This window comes from Aureococcus anophagefferens (assembly GCF_000186865.1).
Source record: "Aureococcus anophagefferens unplaced genomic scaffold AURANscaffold_33, whole genome shotgun sequence".
Taxonomy (NCBI): Eukaryota; class Pelagophyceae; order Pelagomonadales; family Pelagomonadaceae; genus Aureococcus; species Aureococcus anophagefferens.
In genome coordinates, this window is record NW_008705591.1 from 251,316 (window position 1) to 273,771 (window position 22,456).

Consider the following 22,456-nt stretch of genomic DNA (forward strand, 5'->3'; position numbering starts at 1 on the left):
TTTAGCAGACTAGCCTACCTACGGCATCAGCGGATTGCGGATTACCAGGTTGTTGGCCGACTATCCAGGATTTGGCGTTCCTCTGATGTGTACCAAGCCACACTTCCGGCTTCCTTGCGGGCCCGAGGTGCTCATATTGGGCACTCCTTGCTGATTTGCTGCTACCGTCTTGCAAATTGGCCATATTTAACTAAACACGACGCAAAATTCTGACCTCGGTCTCTCCTCCCTCGGAGGGAGGAGGGGATCATGGAACGTCCCGCGACTGCCCGATAGATTGGAATCTTACGGTTTCACGGTGACAGTCGAAAGAGTACGATTCGGCCATTCACGCATCGACTACTAGTAGGACGCATCCAAGTCGACGACGAGGACGAGCCGGAGGGCGCCGAGGAGCCCGAGATCCTCCTTGTCCCGGAGTCGGGCGACGACGCGTAGGCTTGCACGCCGAGCCGCTCCCCGTCCTCCTCCCGCCGTGGCTGGCCCGGGGAAGGAGGGCAACTGCGGGTTTTGACGCGACATGGTTACCCCAGGAATCGATTGAGACTGCAGTGCCGCGACACGCTTACCCCGGAAGTCGGATTAAGACTGCGCTTCCCTTACGTATCCGGGCATTGGGAATTGGTGGTAATGATTCCGTATGACACTTGAGAATTCACGATATGATATTACTTAAACCGGCTCGTATCATGCCCCTACCGTGGTCAAGATTGGTCTTTCGAACACGGCAGCTATCTCATGCCGGGCGAAGGACAAAATAATTGCGTGGTTCGTGTCCGCGGCCCGCCGTGAGACGTCGTCGCGGCCGTTACCCCTCGCGCCCGCAGGCCGTGTGTCCGCGGTCATGGGCCGACCAAGGATCCACGAATATGCGGGGCTCGAGATGCGGCGCGTGTTGAGAGCAGGTCACCGACAGTTGCCGTTCATGTCAAACCTGGGGCTACGACGTTGTCCGCTCAGCCCTTGCCCGCGCGAAGCGTGGTAGTAAATTTGAGCCTGAGCAACGGTTTCGCAAAGCCCGAGGTACGTAGCTGCCTGCTCGGTCCCACCTAGCTGTCGCCTCTGGTAACATATCCCGCCAGCGGGATATGTGAAACGCCGTTTCAACTTGGGCTTCACCTCAAACCCCAGGCTTGCGCTTCAACAGGGACCCCGCCGCGTGCCCTTCAAAATGGACATCAACACCGCCGCCCACGCCTTGCGGGGGACCCCCGAGGCGCCGCCCACGCCTTAGGAGGCGCGACCCGCCCCAAACCACGCGCCAGAACCCCTCCAGAACCCCTTCGCGGACCCGAAATACCCCAAACACCTTACAATTCTGCGATTTCGATTTCCCCCACTGCCTCGCCCTAGCAGGGAATGCATAGGCTACCCGCCGGCTTGGTGTTGCTAGATCCCGGGATATATCGGGCAGTGTAAATATCTACCTATCTAGCCGACTGTGAGGGGTTTACATTGCAGCGGTCGAGCCGCTACATCTGGAACTTCCCGCGCGACGAGTACCTCTGCATGGGCCTCTTGGAGCTCGACGGCAAGGGCATGGAGATCGAGTTCTACGAGGGCACGGACCGGTGCACGATGCTGCTGCGCCTGTCGGAGGACGCCAAGGGGGAGTTCGAGAAGTTCTCGCTCGGGAACCGCGAGCAGCGCGCGGACTTGGCGCGCCGCGCCGAAGGCGAGGACGCGGACGAGGAGTCCGCGGAGTTCGACGCGGACTGCGCGGAGATGGAGCGGACGGCCAACACGGTCGGCGCCCCGACGCTGCGCTTCTTCGAGGACATCGTCAAGGGGCTCGACAACGCGATGATCGAGAAGTACGAGCTCTGGTCCAGCCAGATTCGACATCCTGAGCACTGGTCGATCGCGGACCCGCCGTCGGCGGAGGTCGCCCAGGTGCTCCCGATCTGCTTTTTCAACCTGTCGTTCTGGAAGCGCATCGGCCTCGAGGGCTGTCCGTCAGCGGCCGCGGGCGAGGCGCGAACTAGGAGGTCCCGCAATCGGATAATTCCGCGGGGTTTAAAGGCGGGTCGGCGGGAGTCCGCGCGTCGCTCCGCCTGGCTTCGGCGCCTTCGGCGCCTCTTTTTTCTTTCTTTTTTTCTCCTCGCCAGTGCCAAACATTTCGGTTCCTGCTACAATACTATTGTACTGTAGTATCAGGATACAATAGTATTATTACTAAAGAAAACTGATGTTGCCGAATGGTTGGGAGGCGCGAACAGATGCCCAGGGACGGACGTTCTTTGTGGACCACAACACGAAAACCACGTCCTGGACGCGTCCCTCACCTGGAACGCCGATGTCCCTAGAGACTGACGAGCAGCTTGCGCGGCGGCTGCAAATGGAAGAGGAGTCCAGTGCGTCTGCGGTATCAGCGCCGTCATCGGGGAATACCATGAGTGATGAGGAACTCGCTCGGATGCTCCAGACCGAAGAAGATGCGTCGTCGGAAATTGAACCGAAAGAGTCAATCAGCGGGAAATCACGCGGATTTTTTGGTCGACGCGGAACACGCTCAAACCCTGCGACCAAGCCTTCCTCGCCCGAAGCGGTCGACGATGCATTTCTCCGCGCAGATTGACACTTTAAGGTCGGTTTTAAACAACTGTGATGGTAGGCCTTTGGCCAAAGACCGCCGCCTGGCGATTTTGAAGGTTACCTACAGATGCGCAAAGAACTCAAAGGTTTTGGTTGGCGTCAGGTCTACGTCCGAGTGTGCGCCAGCGCTAGACTCTTCGTGTCGATCTCATGTCTATAGAAGCTTTCAGGTGTGTGGGTCGACGTTGGCCGTATTCGCAGATGAATCACGTCCTAAAGCAGAGCTACGGGTGGAACTGATTGCATCGACTCTGCTAGAATCTTCGAGCCAAGGCAAGCTCCGATCCATGAAAGACGAAATATTTCGCTGGAAGGTCACCATCGCTGGCATCACCTCCGCGAACCTTGGTACTGAGTCTATTGTCGAAGGAGGTGCGCCGTCTGCGCCCTGACATTTCTGACACGTCGGCACCAGTTGCTACCCCCCCCCAGGCAAAACTGGCAGGGGCGAGATAGAGTTTGCCGCAGCGGATGACGCAGAACGCGCGGCGTGGATAGGCTGGCCAGACAATACCGTGTCTCTGCAAGAAACTCACGCCATATTGCACATGTGCTTACTTGGTGTGTCACTTGATAGGTGCATCGTAGCGGGAGCAAACATGCCAAAATCTGCGGATCTCGTGGCCAAGGCATTCAAGCCACTCTTATCTGCAGCGCCGACGCCAGAGAGAGCCCAAGCCCTGAAGACACTAGCCAAGGCACTAGGCGCAGATGGAACTACGTCACCACAACTTGGCGCACTTGTGAAGGCTCTCAGATCATGCGGTGCACTAGCTTCAGTGGCAGAATGCCTTAAAAGCGCGCCCGGGCAGGAGTCGGCAGCACGGTGCACATATTTTGCTGCTCGTGCGGAGACTTACACAGCGCGGACTCTCGTGGATGAGAGGGTGGAACTGCTCTTGCTGCCTCTCCTCATAGCGCCCGATGATGGTCTGCAGCAATGGGCAGCGGCTGCGTTGGCGCCGGTCCTGGCAGGCGATCCCTTTCGAGCCTCGAAGAGCATCATTGAGGCTGGTGGCGTATTCACAATTGTTGCGTTGCTGTCTTCCTCATCACCTGATGTGCGTTCGCATGCGCTTGCAGCCCTCATCTCACTTTGCTCTGGGGTAATTGAAGCTGCCTGGCCAAAATCGGCAGTCGGATCTGAAGAAGCCAAGGGGCTACTATGCAAGCTTGTTGATGGCGCTATCGACGCTGGGATTTGCCATTCCATTATTGCGCTTCTGGAAGTGCGAGACGATGTGCGCGTCGCCACTGCCGCCTTGGAGGCAGTCATAGCCCTGAGCTATTCCAGCAAATCATTTCGGCGTGTACTTCGAAGTGAGATTGGTGGCGATGTGCGCCTTTCTACTCAGCTTGTAACTGCTTGCGGTGACCGACGCTTCGGAGCTCATGCCCTCCGTGTCATGGCAGATGCGTGCTACTGTGTAGACGAGCAGACAGGGGCTGAGGATCGTGTTGAGTCCGCAGCAGCTTCTGATGCTGCCAGGGGGTTGTTTGCTGCCGGCGCGCTCCCTGTCGCCATCGAGGCGCTCGGGACAGAGTTTGAAACTAGCATGGAGCTGAATCAATCGTTACTCCTTGAGGCCTCAACACTTCAAGGTGCGGAAGCTCGTGGTTATGCATCACCTGGAAATTCGAAGCGTGACGATGGAGCTCGAATTGCTGCAGCTCTTCTAGCACATGCGCCTGGAGCGGCAGAAGAATGTCTTGTTGGTAGCCAGGCTCGTATGGTGGCGGCTTTAGTCTCTGTTGTGGCTTTCGAGCTTGCGCCGTCCCTTGCGGTACGAGAAGGCAAACCACGTGCGGTGGCAGCGCTGCCAGCTCTCACTTTGTGTGTATCAGCTAGCGCACGTCAGCATGATGCTAGGCCTGCTGTCGAGGCCGCACAGGCTGGAATCCTGGAGCTTCTCGCAACGCACAACTTCTTTGATGCAAGTCTTGGGTATTCTCTCGACCACACCCCTTGCCGTGGTCTTGTTGCCACACGTTCAGCCATGCTCGTGCATGCGTTGATCATGGCGTGTTGGCGTGATAGTAACGAAGGTTCACTCCTAGTGCTCGCACTTGCTGCACCACCCAATGGTCATACTCTTTCTAGGCTCTGTGGGCTCCTTGATGGTCTTGTTTCGACTGGTCTCGCAATTTCGGATGCGGGTCCACCTCACCCACACCTAGTGGACTCACTCATGACGGCAATCCTCCTCGCGCTTGGCTCGCTCTGCGGAGCAGCGCGACCGTATGGTCGCGCAGCGCACCCATCAGAGAAGCTTTGCAAACGTGATGTCGTGCAAAGTCTAGGCTGTGGTCTGGCAATCGCAGCGGGCCTCTCGCACGAATCTAGAGAAGTTCAGCCCTGTGAAAAGCGGCGTGCAGCGGCACGCCTTCTTGCATCGCTTTTACGCAGCGACTGCGAACAGCCAAATGACAGCATCAGCACCACGGCCGAGCCTCACCATGCTATTGCAGAGGCTCTTGCGCAATCAGGTCTTGTTGGGGTAGCAGCTGCATGTCTGACTGACGATGATGCCATAATTCGTGCGGATGCGGTCGATGCATTTACCGTACTCTCTACATACGCCCTGCGCGAGGATCGCGATGTCGCCCTGGGTGCAGCTGCACTTGGCGATAATCTCTCGCGTGGCATCGTTGCTTCTGATGCGGCAGCGAAGCATTCCAGTAGCGGATGTACGCCAGAGTTGGTGCCACTTAGAGCTACGATAGCCGTAGAAAAGGCATTGCAGGCACTTGGAGCTGCGTGTTGCCGTGGGGGTGTCGCAGCACGCGATGCCGTCGCTTTTTCCACAGGATGCGCTGGTGCCTTCATTTCTCTAACGCGCGCCCCGCTTTCTGCACCGTCTGATTTCGGCGTGCGTTGTGCAGCCATCTGTCTCACTGCGATTGCAGCTCTTGCAAAAGATGCCGAGGGTCGAGCAAGTGCCCTTGCTGATGCAGGTGCTTGTGACGCTGTTGCTCTAGCGCTCGTCGCTGCAATGCGTGACAAAGATGGCAGTATTGCAAGTCTGCAAACTGCCGCTCTTAGTGCAATGTCAGCATTCTCGAGCTTTCACAGCCCACGCCAAGCATTCACCACTACTGAAACACCGGTTCTCGCCGCGCTATTTCTCTGTATCGTTCAAGTTGATGATGCGCCTAGCTTTGAGTGTGGACACTTGGCTCTTTCGACGCTCGTGCACTTTGCACATCCTACTGTTACTGTTAGCGAGCCACAGACCGCTAGCAAGCTGGCCACAGCAGCAAAACAATGCAAGATTGTTGCAGCTCTGACCCACGTGTTGAATGGTGCCTGGCGTCCATTTTGCGTAGATACGGCACAGCATGATCTCGTGATGCGGTATGCTCACGAGTTGATCACTGCCCTAGCAAATGCGCCAGCAACAATGGAGGGTCCAACAGATATTGATACCCTTGATGGCGACACTTGCCCTTTGGATGTTTTGGTTAACGATCGTACGGCTGCGGTGTCCTCTGTTTATGCTTCTGAGTCTACTCGCCTACCAGACGAAGCCATCAGCGCCGCAAAAAAGAAATTTCCGTCTTCCGCCGAACTAGTTGCTAGTGATGAAAAGCAGCATTTTGAACAGAGATATGGTGCGTGGCTTCTTCGTCGTGGAACGACCAACGACTCCAAACTCAGACACAAGACCACCGCGCTTGCTGGTGCAGATATGGCTGCGCTCGTGTCACTCATCACGGCACCCGAGCCTTTGGATGATGCTGAACGTATCACAGCGCACCTGTCAGCGGTAGATTGTGCATGTACAGCTCTTGAGGACATCATAGTTGAGGATGCAGCGGGCACCACTGCGGCGCTCGCTATCCAAGGTGGCGTCTTGACCCGCCTGCTCATGCTTGCACCACGGTCGCCAGCCGCTGCTATGTGCCTTGTTGCGCTCTGCGAAGTAGGTGAGCTCCACCGGCCGCTCATGCTCTCAATGCCAACGCCTACAATCACAGCCAAGTTTGCTGACACTATCATTGAGATGCTTTGCGTGATGGCATCGGCGGCATCTCGTGATGAATCGGATGTGAATATTGTTCAGGCTTCGGTTCATTTTATGTGTGCCGTCTGCCGTGACTCTGATCTGGCCGTCTTGGCGCTGGCGATTACGCTCATGTCCCGTAATAGACTCTCTACAGCTCTTGGGCGCCTTGCTATCATTGCCGTTGCCGAGGCAACAGTTGAAAGCACAACTGATATCAATGCAACACAGCCTGGTGCTCTGGTTCTTATCTCGATGCTTGCTCCTCGTTTACATGACGCCACGGATGGTCATGATCATCTGTTTCGTGTTGATTCTGATTTTTTCCCATCGGGTGGTCCCCCCAGTCTGCCTGCATCAATGAGTTCACTTCTTGACGCGATCGCTGTTGATGACTCTAGCCGCATTCGTTGTGTGGATGCTTTTTCTAAGGGCGTCACTCTCCTTCTAGATACTGCCGCTGTGAATGCTATCGCAAAAGCTACTCCCGCTTTGCTGCGTGTACTCTTGGCGCTACCACCGGGTAGCCTTCGTGCACGCGCGCGTCGCGCCATCGCAATTATTGCTGCTGAGATAGCGGAAGCAACACGCTATCTCCTTGGTGCTGGCGCTGTAGAAGCTGCTGTAAGGCTTGTGGTTGAGGCCAAGGGAACTCCCGGCAAGACGGCGGCCTCTGACGCCGCTTTTGGTTGCACACTGCTCGCATCGCTGGTGAGCAATGCAAAAAGCCGCGCCGCTCGCGCAGCCCTTGCACACGACGGTCTCATGCCAGCCCTGGTAACCTGTGTCGTCCAGGCAACAGCCTACAAAACTAGCCCTCTCGCATTTGCTGCGTTGTCCTTAGTCGTCAACCTCGCAGATGCTGGTGATGATGCTGCGGCACATGTCGCGTCAAGCGATGATCTTCTTCAGGCCCTTGCAACCCTAGCAGCGGAGATAGTGTCGCCTGTAACCACAGGACTGCCGTTGAATGCTGCAAGTTGCAACCAAATTTATGACGATGGTAGTGTCCATAGAGAACACACCGACAAAAAGGTCCATATAAAGCAAGACCCTCCACCGAAGGCCACGAGGCAAAATCGGATGCATATTGCCGAGAAGGCCCTGCTTGCTCTAGCAAATATCGCCATAGGACCACGTGCGCAGCGCGAAGCGCTTGCCAACGTCAACGGTATTCTTCATGTGGCCGTAGGCATCCTGAGGAACGCCAAACCAGGGATCGCCCAGGCTGCCGCCGCTCGCCTGGTTGCTTCTCTCCTCGAAGCACACGTGAATTTAGACGCTGAAGCAGATGATGCAACTTTTACAGCTGCAACCCTATGCGGTGCCCTCACTATCATGACTGAAAGAGAACTGCATGCAGAGACAGCGTTGCGCCTTGTCCACGCCCTCAATGCGCTTTTGTGTTATGCGCAAGGTGCAGATGCTCTCCAATCCTCCCAACCAACATCTGTGCTGGCTATGCTACTCAAAGTGACGATGACAAGATACCCTGATGTTGCTGAGGTGTGTGACCCATCCAACAGTCTCGACCGACAAATCTTCCTCTTAGGCTTGCGCTGCTCAGATAAATACTCTGTGTTACGACGCCTACCATCGCAAAGCCCTCAAAACTGAACATGTTGTAACTCTAGTCGATGCTCTCAAGGTACCCGAGGCGACTGCCCTCCAGTTTCATTGTCTCGCCGTACTCAACTCTATTGCCCACACTGATGCGGGTTGCGACATGAGTGATGTGACTGCCGGCGTTTCAAGGCATATTCTAAAGTAGCACTCACTTTCCCGTGTCTTTCCAGGTGATCAACGACGGCGGTCCTGCGATATGTGTGCTAGGCGCGGGCAAGGCAGCTGTGGCTCCATCTGCAAGGCGACTTGCTGCGATACTCGGAGCTGATTGTGCGTCGCAAGGGGACGTGCCACACAGAACCCCCGATGAGCCCACCACAAGGGCTGCTGCATCTATCGCTGCTGCACTGGAGGCGCTTTGATCATAATACCCATCAACCATTTAAATTTGAGTAAATTCGATCAAAAGAAACTACAAAAGAAACAACCCCGGGCTATTTGTTCCGACTCTCATCTCCAGGAATGCGAAATGTAGTGCGCTGGAAGGTGTGGAGTCTCTGAAGAGGTGTGTATCGCGCGTTTAAGGTGGCGGACCGGTGGATTAAGCGCGGTGTAAGCGGGAGGCAGGTCAAAGGCCGGCGAGGAGCAAGCAAATCCCAAGTTCCCAGTCGAAGAAGCAAAAAAGGAATGCCGGGCCCCTGCTGATGATAGTCAAAACAAGTGCGCCGGTGGGCCAAGGGCCAAGATGGTGGGGAACCAGAGAGTAGGCCGCTAACTAGCACGATAATTGCTTTTACCGCGACTTGAAGTCCGAGTCCGCTCGAATCCGCTGCTCTTGGAATTATATCCCGAGTTGCTCCTAACTCAACTATGGCACGGCTCCGTTCGCGGTCGGTCCCCCAGCTGGGAGCAACGTCACGGAAACCCAGATATATATCCTTCGTCACTCGCTGTAGATATAATAAGATCATACTAGAGATACAAGCCAGCTGCACTGCCAACTTCAAGCTAAGCCAACCAAGTTACCTTAGTCCATTATCCCGCCACACGGATAACCGGGCCGGTGGCCCGTTGGGAAGCCCGAGGGGGGCTTCTCTGGGTCCGTCGGCCTTCATTCGGGCATTCTTAATTGAATTGAGCTCAGCCTCCCTCCCAGGGAGGAGTTTACCTTGCTTCCTTTAGCTTCTCAGGCTAGTGGGAGATAAAAAGGCCAAGTGGACGGAAATGAAATAGGCACACTTCGTACAAGTAGAAGTCTATAATTCTATCGATAATTCTTATGTTGACCTCAGCGAGATTGACACATTTACTTCAGTGCGTTCTCTTGTTTCGCATAGAAGGCACTGTGGAGCTGGAAATATCATCGCCAAAGCACGGCGCTGAATTCGATAAGACTGCGATACGCATTAATGGCGGCATCGATGTGGACGTGTCCGTGTTGGCGGGGACGCGAAAAGACTACATGCACGATGCATTTGGTCTATCAGTTTGTCTGCATGTAAACGGCAGCGCCTTTGCTGGTGCTCTTGACTGCGTCGCTGTCGGGTCTGCCCATGGTTTGGTCATGCGCTCGACAACCTGGCAGGCTGGACGAGCATGGTTGTATATTGAGCTGTGACCTGACGCCGATCATGCGGCCAGGGTCTGTTCTAATAATATTGCTCCCAGCCTCTTATATCCGAACAGGTGTGGTGGCGCCACCGAAGTAACCAGCGCACCAATCTTGGTGAAAATTAAAGATAAAATGTCATCACAAGAATCAGTCTCAGGACTCCATTCCGTGAGTGCATGATCGCCGCCTGTGATTCGGTCCGTAGACCGCTTATGCATTTTTGCTCGCAGGTCGGAAGCAGGCCTAGGGTAACTCTCGTCTTAACGCAATTACCGTGTATCTGACAATAGATCTACTGTGCTTCACTAACGGCTGACTAGGCTTACCATAGATGATGCACATCGTGCACTAATGCTAATTGCATCAATAAGAGCACACGAGCTGTGCGAGAGAAAGCGCATTCACGAGGTAAGTCCCAATTCCAATTGTGCACGTGTACATTTTTATGGTGCCCTACTCAGCTCCTCGTTGTTGTGCCCGATGCGCATGTTTTTGCCTTAGATATCCTCAAGCAGGTAAATCATTGTCTCGCGATTTCAATCGTCGAGGAATCCTCACTGTTTGATGGAATGATTCAGTCTACTTGGCCCAAGTATGCTCTCCAAATGGCATTGAAGCTTGTTGTGGCACAACGTGTTACGACCAAATACTATATCACTCTTGACGCAGATAACATTGTTGTTGGCCCTCTTGATTTGACAGAGCTCTTTCCCGGTGGTAAGGGCGTGTGCGGTGCCCGCGCTCATGTGTACTATATTTTTTGACACAACAGATGCCGCTAGGTTTGCGGCAGAGCCGAGGAGCATTCACCCACACTGGTGGGATGGTTCTTCCCAGGTCCTTGGGCTCAACGAAGACGCTTCTCCTGACGCAATGTTCGGTGTAACTCCCGCAATCATTTCGACGATGGGCGCTCTTGTCACGACAGCACTGATCAGAGAGAGATTCAAAAACTCAAATTGGGGGCAGGTGTGGATCGAGTTCAAAAATTTCGCGTTGAAATCACTTTTGTAATCGTGAACATTCACGGAACTACTTGACCTCAACTGCATGAATGAGATCCTTTAATTAGGTCGTGGGGTTTCAGGATGTGGTGGAGCGAGTACACGCTCTACCGACTTGCACTCGACAAGCGAGACATCTTTTGGGAACTCCACACCCCCTCCACAACAGAGCCGCTCTGCAACGCTATCTGGTTTCAGGAAGAGCTTCCCTGGAATTCTAGGTCGGCATTTGAGAACAAATCTTGCATCTTCTCTCTTGTACAATCATCAGCTGGCCTTGCACCATCGGCGATTGCCGGCGATATCAGTGCACAGCTGCCGAGGTTTTAAGGCAATGAGGGCCGAAAAAGTTGAGCTCGCCCTGGGGGGAACGATGACTAACGAGGAACACCTCCGTGTTTCCTAGATGACCGGTGATCAAGGCGGCTAAGGGCTACCGCCCCGGAATCCGGAAGATAAGGTCGCTGGATCCACAAGTTTGCAGAGGCTGGGATACTGGCGTGTACTATCTTCGCCCAGGCAAGGCCCTCCCCGGCGTCCGCGGCACGGGCTTGTACCCATCCGCCGAGTCCCTCCGCCCTACCTCCTCCGTCCCTGCTGAGGTGGCTGCGCCATCCAAGCGCGGGGCTCCGGCCACGCGGAGGGGCCCCCAGCAGACCTCGATTTTAACGTAAACCATAGCCGCGTTTAAAGAACCGTTGTTCCACCGAAACACCCCGATTCCTCGTCGATTTCGCCTCCTTGGAGGCATTTTCATTGAAATCCCGGGGAATTATGCTCCGCGGGACGCGCGCGCAGTGGCGCGGGACGCGCGCGCTCATCCGTCGCAGGCGCCGATGACCGCGGCACTCTCGCCGTCGGAGATGGTGTGGATGCGGTCTGCGAAGGCCCGGAAAGGCCTGAGGAACGACGGGGGCGACGCCGCCCAAAGTTGGCGCCGCGCGCGTGTCCTCGAGGACGACGCCGACCCGTCGTACCATCCGCGCCTCGACCGCGCGGAGCGTCGGCTCGAGCACGAAGCTGCGGCGGTCCGGGTCCTCGTGGACACGGGCGAGGTCGTGGCAGTAGACGAGGAGGCGGCCCTTCTTGAAGTTGATTCCGTTGATCTCCTGGTCCGCGGGAAGCGTCTCGATCACGCGGTCGCGCGGGCCCTTCGCGGCCACGAAGAGGTCGAACTCGTCCTGGTAGCCGTGCGCGGGCGTCGCGCACGCGAAGACGGCGGCCTCCTTGAGGTTCCGCGCGATGGACTCGCCGTCGCTGAAGCGCATGGCGCGCGTCCGCCGCGCGCCGGCCGCGTCCGTGAGCTCGAGGTGGACGCGGCGCATAACCGACGCGCACCCGTCGACGCGGGCCGTCGGCGCCGCCGCCGTGCCCTCCTCCATGACGCGTCCGTTGCACCCCAGGCACGCCTTGCACCAGCAGGTGTACTGCCGGACGCCGACGCGCCCGTCGCCGATGGGCGACGTACTTGACGGCCGCGAAGTACTCGAGCCCCGCGGCCGTGATCCAGTAGCGGCCGTAGTCAGCGCCCGTGCTGCCCTTGGTGGCGTAGCCCCGAGCCACGAGGGAGTCGGACTTGCTCGGGTCAAAGAGGTGCTGCCACGAGCTCCGCGCTGCGTCGAACTGGATGTTCTTCTTCTGGACGCGACGCTCAGCCGTGTTCGCCGACGCCGCCGCGAGCGCCCGAAGCGCCTCCAGACCATGCGCACGCAGCGGCAGCGGCACGCCGTCCTCGAGGTCCTCGGTCCGCGGCCGCGCCGTGTCCCGCGCAGCCTCCTCGCTCCCGCCGGAAGCGGTCCTGGCCCGTCGCATACACCGCGCTATTTTGGTGCTGGTGGCGGCACCTTGACGAGATGTTGGAGTGTGCCACAGTGTGACTTCGGCTATCGACGTGGGGTCATTCCCACTTAAGTGGCCACCGACACCCCGCCGACAGACGCCGGCGAGCGTCATCGCTCGGTTGTCCGGTCGTCCCCGGAGGTACCGTTTTCGGGGTTTTATTCGCGCGCGAACGCGGCCGCGGAGCGACGCGCGGCCGCCGCGCAGAACGCGATCATCGAGTGGTCGGATTGGACATCGGATTCCCATCCGACGCGTCGGACTCGTATTAGAGCGCGTCACTACGGGTCGTTTCTACGGAAACGATTTTACCGGGGGAGCCTCCTCAGAGCCGGAGCCGCGGCCCATCGGCCTTCATATTTGGCATTCCTTACTTCAACTGAGGCCGGCCTCCCCTTGCGGGGGAATTTACCTTGCTATCTCATGCTTCGTTTAGCTAGTGGGGGATAACAAAGCCAACTGGACGGAAATACACAGCTAGATAAAGGAAATTGCTGTGTTGGTGGGGTTGGAGCCAATAGCCTTATAATCAATGGTAGTTTCTGGAGGCTTCCTTTTTTAAGTCCTTTTGCCGTGTATCCTCCATCTTAACCATCTCCCAATTAGATAGAACGCAAAGGTTTGAATCTATTCTCAGGAGATACTTGTACATTGGGGTGAAGATGGTGAGCAATTCCAACAGTCGTGTGGTGCAACTCACGCTTGATGATCGCTTGGAGATTTCGCCGACGTTATTTTCTGTGCGTTTGACGGTGCCAAGAAAGTGGTATGCAAAACAAATCTTTGTGCTTGTCATGGCCTTTGTATCTCGTCTCAAGGATAAACGAGGTGCTGACCTATCGGCTTCTGACTTGGAGGTGTTCATAGCGGGTGAATCTGTTTCACTCAAAAGATCTGTTGAGGAAGCACTATGCGGGATCTCGAACGTACATGTGCGACGACGACCGTCACCAATGTCAGCTCGCCGGGAAATGCTCCATCGAGGCGAGACAACACATGTCCAAGCAATAGTTGAAAGTATGGCCGCCGTGCATGAAACCAGTGTGTCAGCAACAGCTGCCATGCTAGGACTCTCAAAGTATCAAACATGTGAGAGCTTGCGGCGTGCACTACTTTGCCACGGCTGGGCGGCTTGTGCGACGGTGCTGCCGCTGCTTGGGGAGGGAATAGAAACCGCGCACCTCACCTCTGCTCGCCAAGCATATCGTTGTTCGCTCACTTCCGGGCTTGGGCATGAAGCTTCGAGAGAGGCACTGCACCGCAAAGCGGTCAGACTTGTCTCTGCAAGCTGTGCAGCAGCACGTCGCTTAGCAGCTAGACCGGGTGGTCGTGAGGTGCTCTCTGCGACTGGTGTTTTCCCCTACCTGTGGGAGCCAGGGACAATGGAGGCGCAGCTCGCTGAGAGTGAATCTATCCTTGCCGGGCGCGTCGCGAAGGAAGCCATCCGCCTCGAGCTGAGTAGGCAGCGCCAGATGACACCAGCCAAATCGCTTCGTACGATGACCGCAGCCCGGATTGTCCAGGGGCACTCCGATGCCGCCCTCGGACTTGCAGAGAAAGGCTTCTGCATCCTAGAAGATGTTCTTTCGACATCGGACTGTCGAGTCCTCTACAATCACTTTAACAGTGCGCTTCAACGCGGTGAACTTTTTGGTCCCGTAAGCAGTGACGCCTGCAATAACGGGTCGTTCTCTCTTTCAATCCCAACCATGGCTGGTGCTGGACCAGAACCGGATAGCAACGTCATTAAGCGAGAGATTGGGCGGCATCCCGTGAAGAAGGAGGCATTCGCGAAGGCGTTTGCGCTGCGAAGTGCTCTACGCGCGCTTGTAGGCCTGCCTGCAGAGCTGATGGACAGGCTCAATTGCAAGGGTGGCAGAGCATTAGTCTCCGTCAATGTACCTCCGACTGTTATGTGTGCTTGCTATCCTGCTTTCACGGGCGCCTGTTACTACAAGCACAAAGACTGGTACCCGTATGAAACTTCGAATCACCGCGATCTCACCATCGTTTTATACCCAAACATAGGCTGGACCGAGGAAGATGGTGGTGAGCTGATCATTCACGGTGCAGATGGCGCGATTGAAGTCATTGGCCCTCTTGCCGGTCGTGCAGTTGTGTTTTTTAGCCGCACCATATGGCATGAAGTCCGACCGACCAACACGCGCAGTCGCTTTGCATTCACCATATGGCTTGATCGCGCACCGCAAGGAAAGTAAGAGGTAGGGAGGTGTCATTGAACCCGGGCGCTCTCCGGACTCCGCCCCGCCTCCGCTGGCGCCTGGTTTTGGGAGGCGCTACTGGAGCGACTTGGGGCTACTGGACGAACGGGCAGAGGATCTGCCTCACTAGGTCCAGGAAGACTTTCCGTCTATTACAGTGCGGGACGCGACTATAGCAGGGTTAGAAAGTATTAAGGAAGGGAAAGGATATTGGGTGGCTCTGTACCAGCGAGCCACTAGGGAGATACAAAACTCTCTATCTCTCTAAGGGTAGAAATCTCTCTATCTCTCTAAGAATCAAACTGGACAAGAAGCTTCAGGATCAGAAGACCTTCTATGCCTCCCCAGAATTCCTTGATGAACAGAAAGAGTCCTTGAAGGAGCTCGTCCAGGATACGATTGTTGAGACTCGGGCTGAACAGCCTGAGTGCGACACGCAACTATAGCAGGGTTAGGCCGTATTGGGGGGGGAAGGAAGTCCCAGGGCGACTCTGTACCAGCGAGCCGCCAGGTGAATAGAAATCTCTCTATCGCTCAGGTCATGAGGCTGGTCACTTTGTAAAGCTACCAACGCCGGTTTGGAGTCTTCGGATGGACAGCTAGTGTCCACGTGCTGTTCCTGAGCTGCCATTGTCGCCGGGTTCCAGGCGAGATCTTTGGCATTTCTCCATCACGTGTTTTACAAAACCAGAGGGGTCGAATTCTCCCCAGAGCCTTCGCCCCCGCATCTAGGCGAGGTGCTCCAAGCCGGCAACTTCGAGTTCAAGCTCAGGAAATATCTCGACAATGACGAGGTCAAGGAGCGTGAGTGTGATGCTGCGGAGCTGAATTGGGCAAAGCACGAGCTCAAGGAGCTTATCTGCAGCATCTTCGGTGGCCTTCTGACCCAGGAGCGACACAAGCGACGAGGGCACCGCCGCAACAAGGTCTCTGCGCACGACGGCAACAGCATCAGCCAGACCCCGAGGGTCGAGACGGGTGTCATTCTCGCAGCTATTCTGCCACAAGAACCCATTTAGTTTGCTTATAAGTCCGGACAACGATCGCACTTTGTGTTTACGTTTGGCCTGATCTCCAAGCCAAGCAGCAAGTGAGGGGGACCAGAGCGTGGTTGTCACACGGCGAATGAGAGCGACAAAGTTACGGCGCAGCAAACCGAGGCGCTCGATTTCAAAGAGCACTCGCAGCAGGGCATAACAGTGATGCTCGACGCGCCGAAGCTTACGCCAGTCTGCTGAAGTTGGCTGGCGCAGGTGAGGGATTTTCAAAGTGGCGTCGTCCTTTCCCAAATTGGGCGCGACCAGACCAGCGGCTGCGATGAAAGGCGCGGATACAAGACCCATGGTGCGAATGGGTGACGGGAGTTGCGGTTTTACTCCATTTTCATCTCTTGCACTTGGGCTCCACGGTGGTGCTCGACTCGGTGTTATGCCATTGATGGCATCGTGACCCAAAAAATTCCTCGTGTTTGGCTCGTGATCGCTGGAACTAGAATTGCCCTCATCTTCAGTTTCGATATTCAAGTCACTATCACGGGGCTCAGAGATGTTGCAGGTCAAGAATTTGCCAAGTTCATGAGAATGGCGCCAGCAAGGGTCGGCCAGGAGGGCTGTGAGGAACTCTTCCAGACCCGCACGGCGCTTTTCCATGGTCACTTTAGTACGTGAAAATCCCCGAGGCGGGAGTCCGGGTACTCGCACTGACGAACCAGTGCTAGCTTCAAGTGCTTCACGCAGAGACCAAAAGTCACGAAATCGCTTCCGTGCATAGGGCGGAGCTATACTGTCGCGAGAGATGGGGACGACTCGCTTCTCGCCACCCGCCGTCGTCGCTTGCAACAACCAAATTCGATAATATGTTGCTGCCTGGGCCTCATCTCGAAATGAGTCAAGGTGCCCAGCGTTACACGGTGCGGTCATTGGTCTCTTCTCAAGCTGCTCGCAGCCCTGCTCGATTTGCAATTGAGGCTCTGTCAGAAGTTCACAGCGGCGGGCTAGTTCAATGTTAGGCCAGGCTCCGCTTCGGATTATGCCCCTCGCGATAAGAGACTCACTTGTTGGACGATGTCGAAGCAGATAATTGACTTTGATTGCTGCAGGGCTGTGGCCTTGTGAGCATCCTATTACTCTTGAGGGCACTGTCATTGACCGTGTCTCAAGGGTAGCTGCAATCGCAATTCGTCGTTGACATGCAAGCACCACGTCCACGCTTTTGTCAATCGCGTTGCTTGAGTCGTTATCACCAGATTTGCGGGATTTAACATTGACTTGGGGGTGGCGTGAGGGATGGGCGTCTCTTGGTGGCGGCGAGAATGGCGTTCGAGGTTCGACAACATGTTTGTTTCTATGAGAAGAGCAGTAAGCGAAAAGCTCGGGGTAATCCCGTCGGAGGGCATCAATTGGCGGCTCCATGTCGAGCGCATCAATCCGTTTGGCAAACCAGAGAAGACGACCATAGTCGTTGGGCTCGAGAAAAATTGAGTCCGCCGTGTAGTAGGCCATTCCATCTACAGCTGTGTCTGCAGCTGCTTCATAAAGACAGCCATGGAGTGTACGCATGCGCAGTGCAGCAACGAGCCAGGCCATTTCTGCGGCTCCGCGCCTTGTCTGAAGCGCACAATTGGCCGCAGTTATTCCAACCAACTCATCACAGACGGCCAGAGCTTCGGGGCACATTGCGGCTGCGGTGCTGCGGAGAAAGACTGATTTCGAGTCGCCGCGCGCTGCATGGGAGAAATAGTCCCAATAAAAAGCACGTGCTGTCCTAGTAGAGTCGCCATCTGTGGCAATACAAACGCCGCCGTGGGCAAGAGTAGCATCGATGGCCTTGAGGAGGCGCAAGGCAGCATGTGGACCTCGCCCATGACACCAGTCGCTCTGGGTAACTGGTCTCTTTGACTTGGCTATTGTACCTTGCTGCATCATTAAACCCACAACGCGCCCCACGCGGGGGAACTTATGGTAAGGGCCCGTACGACCTGGAAGTGTGGACGAGACGTCTTCTGCCATCTCCACCGCTGCCTGAAGCTCAATGAGCAACACGTGTCTGAGCTGCTCCCGGAAAAGCGATTCAACCTAGGTGTTCTCGAGTCGTTGAAAACTCACACTAAAACACGGTGTTCACACGCCAGATCGCACGTTAGTGCCAAGGTGTGGCATGGGTGTCCTCTGCCGTAGCGCTGCTTTCGGATCCTTGCTAAGAGCCGCGGCAGTAGGCGGGACCAGTGGCGGAGTCTTACCAACGTCTGTGAAGCAGACGCCTGAAAACGCAACATCAGAAAAATGTAAGCTGACAACTTCTCGGAGAGACGGGACAAGGCCACAAATTGTAAGTTCGCGCTTTCGGTCCACGAGACGTGGATCTCGGCTCCCACCCCCGAATCTCAAGTATTCGAACCCTGCATCTCCATCAGAGCCCAATGGCACTCCAAAAAATATCACGTGACAGACATTACTGCCGTCGGAAGCGGCATACGATAGAATGAATTCGACAGGTTCGTCGAGGGCACGCGATGTGAATGCTCCCGGCTCCACGCGCCACAGATACTGACCCTCTTTCTTGAGATGTGAAAGTGCAGCAGCAGCATCTAATTCACCACCAAAATGAATCCAGGCATCGTCTGACTGGAAACCAGCGAGACATTTGCCGGCACATACACTGCCCATCCTATGCCCATCCTGTGGAAGCTTTTTGTTCTGTATAGAAGCTTCGATTCGCACGCTTGATTTGCCGTCATCGGCTAGAGACTTGCGACGTCCAGCAAGTGCGTTGGTGAGCCACAGAGCAATGGTTTCGGGGGAGATCGCGTTCAATATTGGAACAAACACCTACGACAGCTCACAATTTTCGCTGCTAATTAAATCGCCTAGAGGACACCGCCCGAGCACAACATGTACCAGAAGCTCTCGGACCTGTGATGGTTTCAATTTAAAATACCCTCCGATGTATTGCCATCAGTGCGTCAGCGCGTGTGGTATGATTTTGTAAAATCTGAAGATAGAGATTCGACACGGTGGCCAACGAGATACTTAACCGCTCGACATTTCTTGTCCTCTTGCGTCAGCAGGAGCTGGGTCAGGCGCCCAGAGAGCTGGGTGAGATATCGCAACTCACAGGAGGCCACATTGTTTCCAGCAGAGGTTTTTTCGTCTCCGCAACCAACAGCTGGGTGGAGTTTTCCTATCTTCCTGAGTTTTCGGATTGTGGCGTCATTTCGCCGTTTGATAGCTTCAAGGTGCCGCAACCGCGAAGCCACTATGTCTGTCTTAGGATCTATCCCGGCATACTCGCAGCTGGCCCGCATCACACCATGCGCTTTGATTTGACGGGTCAGTGCGTCCAGACAGCCATCCAAAATGAGAGACACAAGATTCACTTGGTCCAGCATGCGCGAACATACATCTCCCAGCGCTCGAGCGAGTACAGCGCGGAGCTCATTCGGAAAGTTTGCATCTTCGCTAATCTTACCATACCATGGCAGCACATACATCTCCATGATATTGTCAAGCAATTGCCCGAGGTCTTGTGCAAGCAGGGTTTCACACTCAGGGAGCATCTCCCCTACCGCATCCTCGCCAGAGGTTGCCCGCGTAACAAAATCCCCGGCTATCATTTTCGGATGCGTCTGACTCCTCATGGCACTTCTATTCAATCTATCGCATTGCTCCTTGCCAAACTGCTCGAATGATTTGCCAGTACTGGCTCTGCGCTCATCCGAAGCGATTAGGATGAAGCCGATAGCAGCAAATGTATGGCTCAATACTATTGGTGCGCCCGAAGCGACGCTGCAAAACCAACCACAGGCCACGAACCAGCCTACACTCTCAGGAAACCAGGGAGACATTCTAAAAAGTCGAGTCGTACTCTACTGACATGATGTCTGAGCAGTGCGCGGAACAACCATAGGGCTAGCGGCCATAGAAATTATTAATTAGGATCAAAATCAAGAAGGACCTCACTTCCGTACCAAGGTTCAAAAAGGACCTCACCACGGAGAGAAACATCAAAAGGAACCCCGCTCGGCGTCTTCTTTGGAAAAAATGTCAGTACGGACCCCACTGGCGTGGAAAAATACCAAGATGGACCCCACATCGCAGAAAAAACACTAAGATGCACCTCCCATAACCATTTTATCGAGGATTTATCGATTTTTTAGCCAGCGCCGCCTGGAGCTAGGGCGCACGAGCCACAGTACCAGGGTTGCAGCCCCGAGATTCTCGAGCCCACCCGCAGTCCAGGCCTCGCATCGGCGGGGATCCGCCTGCGCGGCCCGCTGCCTAGAGCTGCCTAGGTACTTGTCGTGGTTTTATGCATCTTAATAAAAAATCCTTTAAAATTAATTGAGTTTCCTCGGTAACGAGCGCCTTGTCGGGGAAGGGGGGGGGGAGGGGGGTGCCTCCAGAGGCTGCGCGACGCGATGGAGTAGTTGCAGATGTAGCCTGTGATCTGCCTCCGGGTGCTCTGGGCCTCGCGCGGCTCGGCCGCGGGCTCCGGCGCGGCGGCAGCGAGCGCGGGAGCCGTCGCCGCTGGTGCAGGATCAGGGATTGGTGTGTGGCAGGAGTGAGACAGGCCCGAAGCCGGCGGCGGAGCTTTCGAACGTGTACGAAGCCCATGCCAATGCGGTTCTCCAGCTCATCGTTCGAGATGAGCCCCTCGTCTTGCAGCACTTGAATGCTCACGACGCCGCACTGAATCAGAGGCTCGTAGAAATGGCCCATGCTCAGCTCTTCCAGCAGTTTCTTCATCACGATTCTGGCGAAATATGGCTTCGCGGAGTTGGTCATCATGTGCAAATGTAGCACGTCCGCAAATTCGAGGTGGTCGAGTACGAGACCAGTGAGCTTGGTCCGCATCTCGTTCACTGGCACGGCGCGGGGTGCCCTCGAGGCTGCTGCGCAAGGCTGCGGTGTACGAGCGGAGCGTGGCTCAAAGGTGGCGCGTCGAGAGGTGGGCATAAATATCAGGGTGGCCAGCAGGCACAAATTAATATCAAGACGGACCCCGCCGGCACAAATTAATATCAAAATCATGACGTCAACACGCCCGGTTGGCCGCTCCCCGAGGACACGAGCATCGACGAGTTCCTCACAAGATACGGACCGCACATGCAGTGAAGGGTGGGGGCCCCGGGCGCCCCGCACAAATTAATATCAAGACGGACCCCACCGGCGCACAATTATATCAAGACGGACCCCGCTACTGTAATTCGGACCCCGAAAGTAATGAATGCGAAAGTCACATGCGAAAAGTGCAAGGAGTTGGTACCTGACGAGTACACGGTCTCTTGTGACGTGTGCCATCAGCATAGGAAACACCACGACTCAATTGCGTGTCTGTCATGCATAGAAAACTATGGCGAGAAGTTCATCCAGAACGACATTAGTTGGACAAACGAGTGGATATGCCCAACGTGCCTTGAAGACAAAGAGCCAGAATGCCGCGGGGCGAAGCGCTACTGGCAATCGGAGGACTACAAATGTGTGAAGAAAGCGAAGATGGACGCAGAGGCGCGCGCTGCTTTGGTCGAAACGACAAAGTACGACATCCGAGAGACTTTGATGCCGAAGGGACGCAAGAGCGACCTTTTCAAGAAACTCATTGTCGACATCTTCGCCACCTCGGCTCCGGTCAAGGAGTTCATGAAAGAAGCTTTTCCACAACACGACCCTGACGTGTTCACCGAGGCCATGAAGCACATCATCGCCGCGGACCACTTCAAGTGGGACGTCAAGACACTCTACCCCGACCCCAACCAGGAGTAGGCAGCTCAGGCCACGAGAGTGTCGCCCCATGTAAGCGGGGTAGCTGCCCAGTTATAGGCCCCATTTGCCCGTTCATATTTATTTGCATTTATTTAGAGATTTATTTCCTGATCGCAAAAATATCAGGACGGACCCCGCTCGAGACGGACCCCTCGTTTCGACCGACGGATAACGCTATCGATGATGTGATGCGCCGGCGCCGTGCCGTTTCGCGCTAGGTGGTGTACGAATCGCGCGTGCGCTAGCGACGACGAGGCGGGAGCGCAAAAAATCCTGCTGGCGGCGTCCTGCGACGAGATTTTCGATCACTGCGACTGTGGGGCGCGCCCCCACTCGATTTCTGCAGCTCCAGGTTTACATATCGTGACAGCTGATATGGGGCAACTCATCGCCTCTCTGTGGTCGCCCTGTGGCTGACTTGGGTTCTAATCTCCCCCGCGCGCGCGACGACGACGACGACGACGACGACGACGACGACGACGGCGGCGGCGGCGGCGGCGGCGGCGGCGGCGACCGACCGGCCCAGAAAGTCGGTGCCAGGAACTCGCCGGGGGGCAAGGGGAAGTCGCCCGACACCTCCCCGAGTACGCCCAAGTAGGATTTAATCAGTTTACCACCCTGTAGCTCGAGGTCACTCGAGGACTACTTCAAATTCAAGCCCAGCGGCCTTTACCCCGACTCCGACGAAGAGTAGGCAGCTCAGGCCACGAGAGTGTCGCCCCATGTAAGCGGGGCCCCACGCACGTGGTGCGCTACCACGCTCCTTCTCTAAGAAAAAACAACAAAAATTTGAAGGTGAGGTCCGTCTTGGTATTAATTATGGGAAGACGCGNTCGATATGATGGGACATTAA

The 22,456-nt window shown here is 55.7% G+C and overlaps 3 protein-coding genes across 3 annotated transcripts in view; 2 read left to right on the forward strand and 1 right to left on the reverse strand.

Moving 5' to 3' along the window:
* AURANDRAFT_72500 (hypothetical protein) overlaps positions 1–14,839 on the forward strand; it is a gene marked incomplete at both ends in the record, with an annotated part of 18,543 nt that extends 3,704 nt beyond the window's left edge. Inside the window, 26 exons of the mRNA XM_009042522.1 lie at positions 828–905; positions 961–1,023; positions 1,436–1,893; positions 2,152–2,166; positions 2,210–2,463; positions 2,615–2,651; positions 2,766–2,967; positions 3,028–3,145; positions 3,173–6,518; positions 6,660–8,105; positions 8,152–8,334; positions 8,396–8,495; positions 8,619–8,730; positions 8,793–8,913; positions 9,481–9,710; positions 9,751–9,807; positions 9,852–9,945; positions 10,008–10,051; positions 10,098–10,185; positions 10,239–10,504; positions 10,560–10,652; positions 10,850–11,039; positions 11,612–12,121; positions 12,204–12,644; positions 12,762–12,897; positions 13,227–14,839. Coding sequence (XP_009040770.1) covers positions 828–905; positions 961–1,023; positions 1,436–1,893; positions 2,152–2,166; positions 2,210–2,463; positions 2,615–2,651; positions 2,766–2,967; positions 3,028–3,145; positions 3,173–6,518; positions 6,660–8,105; positions 8,152–8,334; positions 8,396–8,495; positions 8,619–8,730; positions 8,793–8,913; positions 9,481–9,710; positions 9,751–9,807; positions 9,852–9,945; positions 10,008–10,051; positions 10,098–10,185; positions 10,239–10,504; positions 10,560–10,652; positions 10,850–11,039; positions 11,612–12,121; positions 12,204–12,644; positions 12,762–12,897; positions 13,227–14,839 — 10,295 coding nt within the window. The remainder of the gene's footprint in view (positions 1–827; positions 906–960; positions 1,024–1,435; positions 1,894–2,151; positions 2,167–2,209; positions 2,464–2,614; positions 2,652–2,765; positions 2,968–3,027; positions 3,146–3,172; positions 6,519–6,659; positions 8,106–8,151; positions 8,335–8,395; positions 8,496–8,618; positions 8,731–8,792; positions 8,914–9,480; positions 9,711–9,750; positions 9,808–9,851; positions 9,946–10,007; positions 10,052–10,097; positions 10,186–10,238; positions 10,505–10,559; positions 10,653–10,849; positions 11,040–11,611; positions 12,122–12,203; positions 12,645–12,761; positions 12,898–13,226) is intronic.
* A 293-nt stretch (positions 14,840–15,132) lies between these two features.
* Positions 15,133–19,685, reverse strand: AURANDRAFT_67130 (hypothetical protein; the record flags this gene model as incomplete). Its single annotated transcript, XM_009042540.1, has 7 exons — positions 15,133–15,282; positions 15,598–17,757; positions 17,817–17,916; positions 17,980–18,101; positions 18,136–18,669; positions 18,739–18,753; positions 18,876–19,685. 7 exons carry the CDS (start codon positions 19,683–19,685, stop codon positions 15,133–15,135), a joined length of 3,891 nt encoding a protein of 1,296 aa, XP_009040788.1.
* Positions 19,686–21,063: 1,378 nt separating this feature from the next.
* Positions 21,064–21,603, forward strand: AURANDRAFT_67131 (hypothetical protein; the record flags this gene model as incomplete). The annotated part of the gene is made up of 1 exon (XM_009042523.1): positions 21,064–21,603. The coding sequence occupies one exon, from the start codon at positions 21,064–21,066 to the stop codon at positions 21,601–21,603; it is 540 nt and encodes a 179-aa protein (XP_009040771.1).
* Positions 21,604–22,456: the final 853 nt, after the last annotated feature.